The sequence below is a fragment of the Bombus flavifrons genome, chromosome 1 (assembly GCF_040668555.2).
Source record: "Bombus flavifrons isolate JBK064 chromosome 1, iyBomFlav1_principal, whole genome shotgun sequence".
NCBI classification, from domain to species: domain Eukaryota; kingdom Metazoa; phylum Arthropoda; class Insecta; order Hymenoptera; family Apidae; genus Bombus; species Bombus flavifrons.
In genome coordinates, this window is record NC_138442.1 from 9,179,019 (window position 1) to 9,190,957 (window position 11,939).

Consider the following 11,939-nt stretch of genomic DNA (forward strand, 5'->3'; position numbering starts at 1 on the left):
TACGTAATGGCCTCGTTTTTTCGATCGGGAGTGGCGTTTATTTATCTCAATACAATTCGTGTGCAGGACTACGTGTACACCGTGACAGATGGTGACACTGACGACTATATTCATTCAGACTTGGCTTAGGGTTTATCGATTTACTCGAAGTTTTAGAGCTTCGCACAGTGAACTTGGTTTATTTCGAGCAACAACAAAAAGGTCGATGCGTGTGAAGTCTTTTCACTAGAGAAATCGTTAATTTTTCGATGGTAACCGTATGAGTCATCTTGAAAACAGATCATACTTGCTGGTCATTTTGTTGACAACAGTGGAATAAGATAGACAGATAACAATTCTTTACCAGTTTTGACGTTTGAACTGTCATCGTGTCGTCTGTGATTTTCCACAAAACCTGGAGTTCTCTGATTCTCGCGCCGAAAAACTGGACAGGAGAATAAGTAATCGTAATCTTTTTTATCCCGAAGGATATTACCTTCAAATCGAATCCTGTGTGCCTCTAGAGTAAATTACGAAAGTGATTTTTTATTGCGAATGATTATCTTAATGCGTTAATCAATGAGGATATAACCTCTAAGAAGGAGGTTACTGTCACACATAAAGAATAATTGAAGATTGCTTGTAGAAAACGTTGTAAGTGCCAAGAAACAAGTTTTTCAAGAGAGAAAAATAAGTTATGCATTAATGTAGTCCAAATTCATGAAAGAGAAAAGTATATCCATAGGAAACCCTGTATGTGCCACCTCTTAATTGTAAAGAAAACTCAATGTTCCATTCGTTTACATAGATGGCATGAACAAAAGCCAAAAAACAATTAATTAATGTTTATTGACGCTTATATTTTCTTCTATAGCGGCGGCACTATGACATCATCCTCTAGCATTATTAGTAACTATTTAGAAAGGAAAATTACACTTGAATTCTATATTACAGTATTCAAAATTAAAATTATTCAATTTTGGCACCTACAGTGTTTTCTACAAGTACTGTTCAATCGTATTTTAATATATTTCTAATCTTGTTTAAGTAACATAAAAGTCAACATGGATATTGGCTTTTCATCATACCACAATGGTGGACCCGCAAGGGAACAAGATTTTGGCAGATTATCGCAGACAATTGGAACGTCAATTTTGAAGATATCTCAAAATGGTAAATATATGAACTTTATTTGTTGAAAGATATATTCAATATTCATTTTGATTTCTGTTTGACAGTATCTTCCATGCAAAAGATGGTTAATCAATTGGGTAGCTCTACAGACTCTCAAGAGCTACGGAATCAATTGTAAGTTGTTATCAAGAAGTGTTAATCAATTGCATTCTATGAATGCATATTTTATATAATATATTTTGTAGGCATCAAATACAACATTATACGCAACAGCTGGCAAAAGATACTAGTGTGCATCTTAGAGACTTGGCTATATTGGCTAATAATTCAGGATCTACCAGTCCTGGTGAACAGAGACAGCGTAAAATGCAAAGGGAACGTTTGCAAGATGAATTTACAAGTGCATTAAATTCTTTCCAAGTATGTTTACTTTGTTATTTTACCATGTATATTCATTTACATTGTTAGGAAACACAATAGAGGAACATTATGATATAGCGAAGCATCATGTATTTCTAATTTGTTTTATTCAGCAAATTTCCTTAGCAGGGTGGCCTGTAGCCCACATACCACATGTGGCAGTGGCACACTCCGTTCGTGAAAATTTGTTTGTTAGAAGTCGGTCATTGTTCGTTTTCATGATAGTTTTCATGATAGATAGCAAAGTATGATACAATTGTATTCCAAAGGGTCTTCTAGGATTTAGATGCTCGTTACCGAGCATAACGGTTCTTGGTACTTCGTAGTGCTATGACCCTGTTGCCAAGCCTCTATGAAATGGTCACCAACTCCTTCACCCCCGCTTCAAGGACAGGTCACACTACAGATGCACTGGAAGGGGGTGACTGCGATTTGGTCGCCTTTAGGAATAAGTTAATTGTCATTTATCTATCACTCATAGCAACTCATACTCATAGCCATAATCTTTCGTTAGTTAGTCTTCATTGTCATCCATAGTTACTCATTTTAGTTAGTTAGCAGTTATAGTTGTTTGTTGAAATACATGGTTTTTAGTCTCCAACATGGAGTGTTCTTTCGAATCGTTTTATATTAGTCGGCAAATCGCGCGCAAAATTCAATAAACTCCGAACGACTCACAAAGATCAACCGCGGGGAATAAGTATGTATAAATTAAATCTTTTAGGCAGTGCAAAGGCTTGCAGCCTCTAAAGAGAAGGAAATGGTTAGAAAAGCAAAAGCAAGTGCAGGTATTGCTCCATTTGGAGAGAAGAAACAAGAGACATTAATAGAGTTACAAGATAGCAGAACTCAGAAGCAAATACAGCAACAGCAGTTAAAAGAGGAACAAAATTTACGAATGTTGGAAGAACAGGAAGCAAGTATAATACAGTTGGAGGTACATTTTTTTACTCTAATGATATGTTATGAATTTTCTGAGTCGATACTATAATGATTTATTTATTTTGCAGAATAATATTAGTGACATCAATCAAATTTTCAAAGATCTTGGTGCTTTAGTATATGATCAAAGAGAAGTTATTGATTCTATAGAGGCTTCTGTTGAAAGAACAGAAGTATCTGTCCACGAAGCTTCTTCACATGTAAGACAAGCAACTATGTATAAAAATAAACTACGCAAGAAAAAATGCATACTCGTTCTTATTGGAGCAGTCGTGCTGTCTATATTAATCGGAATCATTGCTTGGCAAAGCTCTTAAATTATTTGATGGTACAAAATGACGGTAAAAGACGTAGCTGCACTGCATCTTAATTGCAAGGTACCATACTTGGTGTATTTTCTGAAAAATCTCCTGATTTAATTAAAGTCGCTTTACAAATATGAGGGAAGAGTAGTACTATCAATCAATGGAAGTGAACGTAATGGAAAAAACTTGCATCGCACTATATCTTACTAATAACGTTCTTATAATTGTGATAATAAATGGTGCAAGATCTATTTTACGAATAAGATGTGCAACGGCAAGTCTAAGACTGCCCAGTCCATTTGTACGTTTCATTACTCAATGTGTAATATTAGTGCATAAATATATATATAAAAAAGAAAAATATATAAATATATACGTACATACGTATATAGGTCTATTCATGATATAGTTGTGATTAATAATTTCACATTATTTTATGGATTATAATATGTGAATATAGAGATTCATTTTGAACGATGCCAGTCTGCATTTTGAAAACTGAATCTCGCGTGAATTGTATGAATCGGTAAGGAGTGAATGTATCAGTATAATCATTATATAGTATGCAAATTGCAAACATACAAGAGAGATTGTTCTTATTTCATTAAGATTAACAAAACATTAAGTAAGCATTAAGATAAAAAAATATCAATGCGGATATTATCGGATATTAATATTATGCGGAAAAATCAATGTAAGCTAATTGTATTATAATTAAGAATGTTGATTTATTTTAGCCAAAATGTAATAAATCATGTAAAATGAAGTACATATATCAAATTTGAACAAAATGATTTATTATTACTGAATTTAACAATTATTAAATTATTTTAAGACAAATTTTTACTTTGTTTTATATTTGATTAATGTAATATTGAAAGTATATACTAAATCATCTTATGTATTAAAAAATTTGCTTTAATCTTCAGTCTATCATTTTATACATATTACAATACATGTGTAGGATTCACGATGATTCCCGCGTGCTAAGAGGAATACTAAACAAGGCTTCGCGCTGCACAAATAGATAGTGCTGTTATAACGAGTTCATTAAATGCCAATAAGATTAGTGACAGAAGTTCGCAAATAGTACGCGAGTACTATAGTAGTTAGTCTTGTACAAAAGAATAATTTATAATGTGAAAAGAAATCACGACACTTATTGTTATTCATAACAAAAGGAAAAGCATGTGTTGCGAATATCAAGTTTCGAGGCAGAAGAAAGAAGAACAAAGGACGTCGTTGATAGGCGCAATGCTTTTGTGAAAAAGCGTTTATTCTTGGCACCGTTCAAGCGTCTGCTTGTGCCTGCCATGTCGTGATACTGGTGAGTTCTGGGAGTTGGCGCCAGTGGCAGAACGCCCCTATGTAAAAAATATTAATTGAAATAAAATGCGTGTCATATCGTTTCATATCGAAATGTGATGCGACTCATCGATTGTGTGTACATATGTACTTAATATTTACTTTACTACTTACATATACATGTATATGTACATGCTACCTATGTAAGTATTCACCAGTTACATCCGTGTCGTTCGACGGTTTACGTCTACGTTCACGCAATATGGAAGTGCACTAATTTTGTTTGACATTCGCGCTCCTAAATTAAATATATCGAAATAATAAAAAAGAACACGTACCAGACAGAAGTTTTAAAAATATAATGTTGAAGCATATTTTTGGTGTAATTACGATTGTATTAATATGTTTGTCAGGATCTGAGGTTAGTTTATTAACATAGAAAATAGCAAAATCTAATTGTCATAATACATAATCCCTATAAACGAATTACAGGCGCAGTATGATGATAAACGGTGCAAATGCATTTGTCCTAGTCTTCCATCCGTTATAAATACAACACAATCGTCGTCAGAACGAAAAACATATATTATAAATGTTCCACCTTCTGAATGGTAATTGAAATTCCTAATACTTAATTAAGAAGCTTAAACCCATATGTGTCACATGCATAAGTTATCAATGTCATTTTTATGTAACTTTATGTAAATTTTAATCTGCAGTAAATGTGAAAATGTTGTATTGTCAAAAGTGGGAGATCAGTTGAAAGGTAAAGAAGAAATTTTTTGTTCACGATGTGATTGTAAATATGAAAACAGGAATACTACCATTATCAAAGTAAGTCTTTTTACTATTTCTCATTTAGTAGAAAGTTTATAAAGTAATTTGTCTTTTCAGATAGTAGTAATACTTGTTATTTGGGTTATATCTCTGTTAGTAATTTATATGTTATTTTTGATTTGCCTGGATCCATTGTTAAATAAAAGAATTCATAAAGCTTCAACAAATATTGGCTATCATGAACACAATAATGAAGATGTAAGTTAATATGGTTTATTATATACATTAAAGTCTAAAATATCAGATGTTTAGTTTGATATGTTATGATTATTTAAACCATCTTTGTTTTAATAGGATGATTCCTCAACAGCTCCTGGAACATTTCATGCCATGGGCGAAAGAGGTAATGTTTTAAATCGTGTTGGTCATCAACAAGATAAATGGAAACGTCAAGTTCGTGAACAGAGACGTAACATTTACGATCGGCATACTATGCTTAATTAAAGTGTACAATTCTGTTTATAGAAGGAATTAAATATAATAAATAACAATACAAGGGCTGTGACATTTATTTGATGGCATTTACAGTTCTGTATATATAATTTTTTCAGAGTATCTTACATATAAATATGTTTAATTCCTTATATGAAATGATAAAAGTAAACAATTGAGCTATTTGTAAATGCTAACAAATCTGATTATGGATGCTATATTGATATTACATCAAATACATAACTAGTGATTTCTAAATTCTTTGAGTAATATATCAAACAGTAAAGTATTAAAGTGTGTTATTTCTATTGGTAAGTGCATATATATTTTTATGAAATATTTATTTAAAAATAAATTGAACTATTTTACAGCCTGATATTCATGAATTGTTACATAAATAATTTTAGTACATGGAACATTACTTTCCATAGCATGAGTAATACTCAATTTGTAGAAAATCAATACAATTTTTCTTGTTTAGATCAATTCACAATCATTCAAAATTTGAATATGAAATTAACATTATTTGGACACTGCAGACGAGTCTTTATCACGTAATACATCTTCAAAAATGTTTTTGAGTGTATCATACAATGTTAAAACTAATGCTCCACCAGTACCTCTGAGAATATTTGACAGTGAACCTTTAAAAAAAGCACCAACACCTTCTGCCTTGGCTGTTTTGATCCAACAATCTAATGTATTTTTATACATGATTTCTTTTTTACTACGTCCTGATTGCATCATCATACGTCTTCTAACTGTATCAAAAGGATATGACATAACTCCAGCCACTGTTGTTACTACCTGTAAATAATATTACATCTGAAAGTTTGAAAATAATCTTAAAGTAATAAAAAATGACTTACTTGCGCAATTAAAAAGGTAATATGTAGGGGAGTATTTTTTGGATCAGGAAGCATGTTTTTTGTGGTATCATAAAGACCGAAATAAGTAGCTCTATAAATAATAATTCCTTGAACGCTTACATTAAACCCTCGATATAAACCAGTAAGGCCATCTGTCTTGAAAATTTTTACTATACAGTCACCCAGACCTTTGAATTCCCTTTTATCTCCTTGTCCAATATCTGCAGCCAATCTGCAAAGTACATCATTATTACATTATCGAGAGCTACATGAAGGTAAATGTATTACCTTGTACGAGCGAAATCAAGTGGATACACAAATAAAAGAGATGTTGCTCCAGCAGCTCCACCAGAAGCCAAATTTCCAGCAAACTGTTTCCAAAATGCATCTTTTGGAACACCTTCCAAGAATATAGCTTTGAATTTGTCTTTAAATGCAAAATTTAAAGCTTGAGTTGGGAAATATCGAATTACATTAGCTAAATTTCCTCTCCAAAAACTAAGAAATCCAGTTTCTTTCGGTATACGTATAAATGCATCCATCATTCCTAATAAAATGAAAATTATGGTAAACCATAAAAATATTATTTTATTTTGTATTGAGAAACATGCCTTTGTACCGATCTTCTGGTCTTATTTGTTTTGAAGTATGTTGAACTTGGAGTAATAATTTTACCCTTTCTAATGGTGCTACTGCAGTTTTTGATACAGCCGCAGATATCCCACCAGCTAAAAAATCTATTATAAATGACTTGTATGCATCCATATTATAAATTTTTTAAGACATGTCTTTAGAGATAAATTTCAGTTTACAAAGATAAAATTGGTTGAAATTAGGGATCATAATGTTAACACAATTTCATAGATCAAATGATTTTATGTTTATTTCGACATAAAACATATCTTCATTATATTGAAACTATTATAAATAAATATTAACCCACATATGTCATGAGCTTTTTTACAATGGTTTAGTTTGTAACTTCTATTGTTTTTTGTTTTTGTTTTTGACTTATAGCAATGGGATGGGCAAATTAATACACAGGAAATTTGGTTTTAACGTTTAATCGCTTTACATAAAATTGAATCTTCTTCTCATTAATTTAAGGCGTTAAATTGGTCATACAAATTTTGTCATCAAAGCTCTTAAACACGTTTCAAGAACTATATATGACTATCATTCTTCTTCGTACAAAGAGTTTTAGATCACAGTAAATTCTAGCTAAAATTGGCGCAAAATATATTAATGCATCTTTAAAGGAAAATAAGAAGTATAACTAAACATTAAGTAAAGATATTTAAATTTCAGGGACTAGATATAGTTACTTAACATCAAACCACATTGAACAAGTGTTAAATATTAGCACTTCCAGTTCTAAAATGCTCATACCCATTAATTACATTAATACTACTGAAAGGTATGTATAGCATATTTAGAGGAATGTTCTGGCACATAGTGGCAAAGTTATATATGTATGGACAAAACTGGACCATCTTTGGTCAATATGAGATTCGAAAAGATATATTTGTATTTGTTTCTTTTCTCTCCTAAGTGCATAAAAGACTAATTAGAAATATAATAAACATAGAAATTTGGTACAACTTTAACTTATTTCGTCAAATAAAAATAAAAATTGTACTATGAGTTTTCAATATCCATTAAATAAAACACACATTCACTGCCTGTATAACTTAGGCATTCATTGCTATCTATTGTATATCGTTCGAGTAATGAGATACGGATGTTGTGCGAATATATTCACAATTTATAATCTATTTTTAAAAATGTATACCATTTTGAATATATTTCCTTGTAAAATATTCATTCACAATTGGTATTAATAGAAAGTGATTTGTTATCTTCAATTAACTGGCAGTGAAAGTACCGAACGTTTTATCCAACGAAATGTTACTAAAGTTAAAACTTATAATTTGGCTCTAATATGCAACAGCATATTAAAATAAACGTGTATATCAAAGACTCGTTTAATACTTAATAATACGAGTATGAATGTGGTCAGGAAGTATTAAAAACTCTTATACCATTCGATTAAGCCGCATGAACAGACTGAAAAAGAATTATAATTATGATTTTTTTTATCAGTATATTTCAAATACGATTATTTTCCATGATTAGGCATACCTTTGCAATATCCACGCCTGTTAAATTTTTAACCAAATCCGGTACACGCGTCACTATATTAAACACTTCTTCAGTTAGCTTTTCTGCTCCAATAGTTCCACTTCCACTAGAAACCATTGTTATCTTTTTGGCTTGTGACAAAGGTGCTGCAACTTCAGCGGCAACCTATGAAATGTAAGGTGTAAGAGGCGTTTACATTACTCAGTTAAAAAAAATCTTTGAAATTATGATACAAATTCTTTTTCAATTACCTTTGGAAGAGTATCTAACATCATGTCTATCATAGCAGCACTCTTGTATTCATTCCATGCAGCTGCTTTCTTTGCCATTTGTTCCGCTTCTGCTTTAGCCTTTGCTTCAATGGCAAAAGCTTCTGCTTCACCACGAATTTTGATGGCTTCTGCTTCGGCTTCAGCTTCCATTACTAAACGCAGTTTATTAGCTTCAGCCATTTTTTCTAATCTGTGAATATATAATATTTATTAACACTTATTTATCAATTTTCTAAAGTCACTCAACTTACCTATATTTTTCTGCATCAGCTGGGCGTCGTACAGTTGCATCCAATTCTCGTTCGCGTCTCATCATTTCTTGTTCTTGTACTGCAATTTCTTGTCCACGTTCAACCACTTTTATTTGCATTTGTTCTTCCATAATCCTTTGCTTAGTTTTTGCAGCTTGCAATTCAAATGCCATCTCTGCTTCTGCTTTCTATAATTAAGATATAAATCAATGTGCTATTCATAGAAACAATGACAAAGATAAAAAGAAAGAACAAAAGCAAAATGAAGATAAGAAAACCTACTTTGGTTTGCACTTCAACGTCATATGCGGCTTTCTTTAATTCAAAATCACGCTGCGCTTTAGCAATCTCGGTATCATTAAGAAAACGAGCAGCCATTCTTTGTTCTTCAGCGATGGCTTCGCGAATTTGAGCATCTCTGCGAGCTTCTGCTTCACCGATTCTCGCATCACGTTTCACCTCAGCTGTTCTTGCCATACCAAGAGCTTTCAGGTATCCCTATAAATGATCGATAAACATTTAATATGATATAATTAATAACATTGTATTTTCATTACGAATTTTATGTAATAACATTCATTTTAGCAATTACTTTGAATTCAACCTGAATTAAAGGCAGCATACAATAAGAATATCACACATATTTGAAACACAGAAATTTGCAAATGTGTATAGAATATATGTGCTACCACTGAAGCAAGCACTTGAGATATGCTCTAGTTCCCTCTTATTTGAATATTAATGATCTGTACTAATATTCTTTGAACAGCAGTGCAGTAGCATTATATGTAGTGATAAAACAAAATTTGAACGTACCTTTGCCCCCTGCAAGTAGCAAAACAAAAATGTATTCAATTTACAATGTACAAGAATTGGACTACATTAACTCATATTAATAAGAAATTACTTATAAATATTGCACAATTGCACTTAAAGGGGGACTTTTCATATCAAAAAGACTTTATACATTTTATAATATTCAATTGTTTTGTAATTTTTGCATAAAAGTTGTTCCTGAATTCGTTAATAAGAATCAAATGCTGTTTAGTAGGAAGAAAAAATTAACTTACTTCTTCATCTCGAATATCTTTTAAAGTATAGGACACAACAGTAATGCCCATATTGACTAGATCACTGCTTGCTACTTCAAAAACCTCCTTGCTGAATTTTTTACGATCCTTGTATATTTCCTATTTCATAAAAATAAAAGAAATTAAATGGAATTAATATTTATTTTCATCTAACAACTTAACTAAAAAATTTTAATGTAATGGTATGTATTATACCTCTACAGTCATGCTTCCCATTATGGCCCGTTGATGTCCTTCTAATGTTACAAGTGCAATATTATGAATTTCTTCTTCAGTTTTCCCAAGAAACTGTTCACATGCTGTGGATAACATTTCCTCATTTTGGCCTTGTATTTTGACCTTTGAACAAATACATAAACATTTGGTAAATAAATAGTCATTTATTTATGACATTTATATGTAAATACTTCAATTATATCAGAAATTAATACCTGTGCAATTCCTGTTACAGATATTGGTACACCTTGACATGTATACACAGTTGGACTTTCTACTTGTAAAGTCATAGTATTCAATGAAATTCTAAAAAATACAAATTTCAATTACAATAGAACTGTTATCAAATATTTATTACATCATTTCTTTATATACAATATAAAAATCAAAATTTAACTATATATAATTTTGAGCTTTAATTTCATTATTCAATAAGTGTAACAACTTACTTTTGTACTTGTTGGACAATAGGCCAAACAAATACTCGACCACCAGGTACTAGTAGAGGCTTGCTGTAGCAACATCCTTAAAAATAAATTAATGAAGACAAATTTTAATATATTATATGATCTTCTTTTTATATTGGTAGTATTATATTATAGTATATAAATAAAATACATTTAAAGAACAAATATACAATTAAATCATATAGTAAAATAACTTAGAATCAACCAGGCAGAATTAATGGAAAATAATGAATCTATATACCACTTAATTAATTTTTCTGCTTTATTACGAACTAAATTTTCCAAATCAATTAATTGACAAAGTGCTCCTCCCATGTCGGCTTGATAAGACGTACTGAAACCGAATAATTTGCAATAGAAATCAATTGATATAATTACCTGATACTACGAGAGCCTCGTTTGGGCCACAAGTAACGAATCCACAACTCATAGTCGCGGGTGTAAAGAAAAACAATAGTTACAGCAAGTTTAAAGGGATTGAATTTCAGTATAATCCCTCTACAGTCAATTGACGTCGCTACGATGTCGTCATTCTGTGAGATCGTATTGGAGCTTATGCCGAGTTTACAATACACGTCATAGCTACACGCTCGCTATTAAGCTTTTATACCTAATAAAGTTCTGTATTGTATTTTAAAGTATTAACCCATTTACATCCGTAAGCAGAATATTCCGCGCATGACGATCGTCTCCTATCACTGAGCACGGACTATTCTGCGAGCCGCGAATTTCTTTTATCACCGGTCCCGAAATATTCCGCGTATGACACCGTTCGCATCTTGCTGTCAATTTGCGAGCATTTGAGCTATTTTCATTGTGTTCTTAACAAATTTTACTTTTGTTATTATTGTGTAGATCTTTCTAACTGCCGTTAAGAGTAAGTAGTGTCAATGTAAATCCAAATTTAAAAAATAACCTAATTTTATAATTTAAAATAAAATTTAGTTGCTCGAATGGATTCTGATTATTTTGACGATTCGATTTCAAGTGTAGAAATAGGATATACTCGAAGACGTATCCGTCATATTTCGTCAAGCGATCACAGCGAAGTAGTAGTGATCAACGCAGTAGTTTTGTAGATAGAGATTTTGTATGGAAACCCCAAAATCATACGCCGATTGTACATAATTTTTCAAGCGTGAGCGGTGTAACTGTAAATACACAAGAAGTTGAAATTAACGAAAATAATAAAACTGCCGATATACGGCTGCGCGTGATACGGGCCAACTGTCAATTGGGCGACGCTGTCGGAACACACTAACTTAAGTAGAGTCATG

General features: G+C 31.7%; 4 protein-coding genes across 5 annotated transcripts; 2 read left to right on the plus strand and 2 right to left on the minus strand.

Moving 5' to 3' along the window:
- Positions 1–7: 7 nt before the first annotated feature.
- On the plus strand, positions 8–3,149 carry Syx7 (syntaxin 7). Of its 2 annotated transcripts, none has more exons than XM_069111257.1 (6): positions 8–440; positions 1,028–1,152; positions 1,218–1,287; positions 1,359–1,533; positions 2,258–2,470; positions 2,544–3,149. In XM_069111257.1, the coding sequence occupies exons 2-6, from the start codon at positions 1,044–1,046 to the stop codon at positions 2,790–2,792; spliced, it is 816 nt and encodes a 271-aa protein (XP_068967358.1). In that variant the 5' UTR covers positions 8–440; positions 1,028–1,043; the 3' UTR covers positions 2,793–3,149. The 2 variants fall into 2 exon arrangements, with proteins under 2 accessions (XP_068967358.1, XP_068967366.1); XM_069111265.1 differs by lacking the exon at positions 8–440 and adding an exon at positions 472–633.
- A 1,149-nt stretch (positions 3,150–4,298) lies between these two features.
- On the plus strand, positions 4,299–5,418 carry LOC138178935 (uncharacterized protein CG1161). The gene is made up of 5 exons (XM_069111299.1): positions 4,299–4,506; positions 4,578–4,696; positions 4,805–4,919; positions 4,980–5,120; positions 5,217–5,418. The coding sequence occupies exons 1-5, from the start codon at positions 4,447–4,449 to the stop codon at positions 5,364–5,366; spliced, it is 585 nt and encodes a 194-aa protein (XP_068967400.1). The 5' UTR covers positions 4,299–4,446; the 3' UTR covers positions 5,367–5,418.
- A 239-nt stretch (positions 5,419–5,657) lies between these two features.
- On the minus strand, positions 5,658–7,133 carry LOC138178946 (ADP,ATP carrier protein-like). Its single transcript, XM_069111326.1, has 4 exons — positions 6,835–7,133; positions 6,512–6,770; positions 6,224–6,455; positions 5,658–6,161 (listed from the first exon to the last, which is right to left on the minus strand). The coding sequence occupies exons 1-4, from the start codon at positions 6,986–6,988 to the stop codon at positions 5,877–5,879; spliced, it is 930 nt and encodes a 309-aa protein (XP_068967427.1). The 5' UTR covers positions 6,989–7,133; the 3' UTR covers positions 5,658–5,876.
- A 138-nt stretch (positions 7,134–7,271) lies between these two features.
- On the minus strand, positions 7,272–11,883 carry LOC138178869 (flotillin-1). The gene is made up of 10 exons (XM_069111172.1): positions 11,041–11,883; positions 10,645–10,720; positions 10,411–10,501; positions 10,175–10,318; positions 9,959–10,078; positions 9,171–9,386; positions 8,889–9,076; positions 8,617–8,827; positions 8,366–8,530; positions 7,272–8,290 (listed from the first exon to the last, which is right to left on the minus strand). The coding sequence occupies exons 1-10, from the start codon at positions 11,090–11,092 to the stop codon at positions 8,273–8,275; spliced, it is 1,281 nt and encodes a 426-aa protein (XP_068967273.1). The 5' UTR covers positions 11,093–11,883; the 3' UTR covers positions 7,272–8,272.
- Positions 11,884–11,939: the final 56 nt, after the last annotated feature.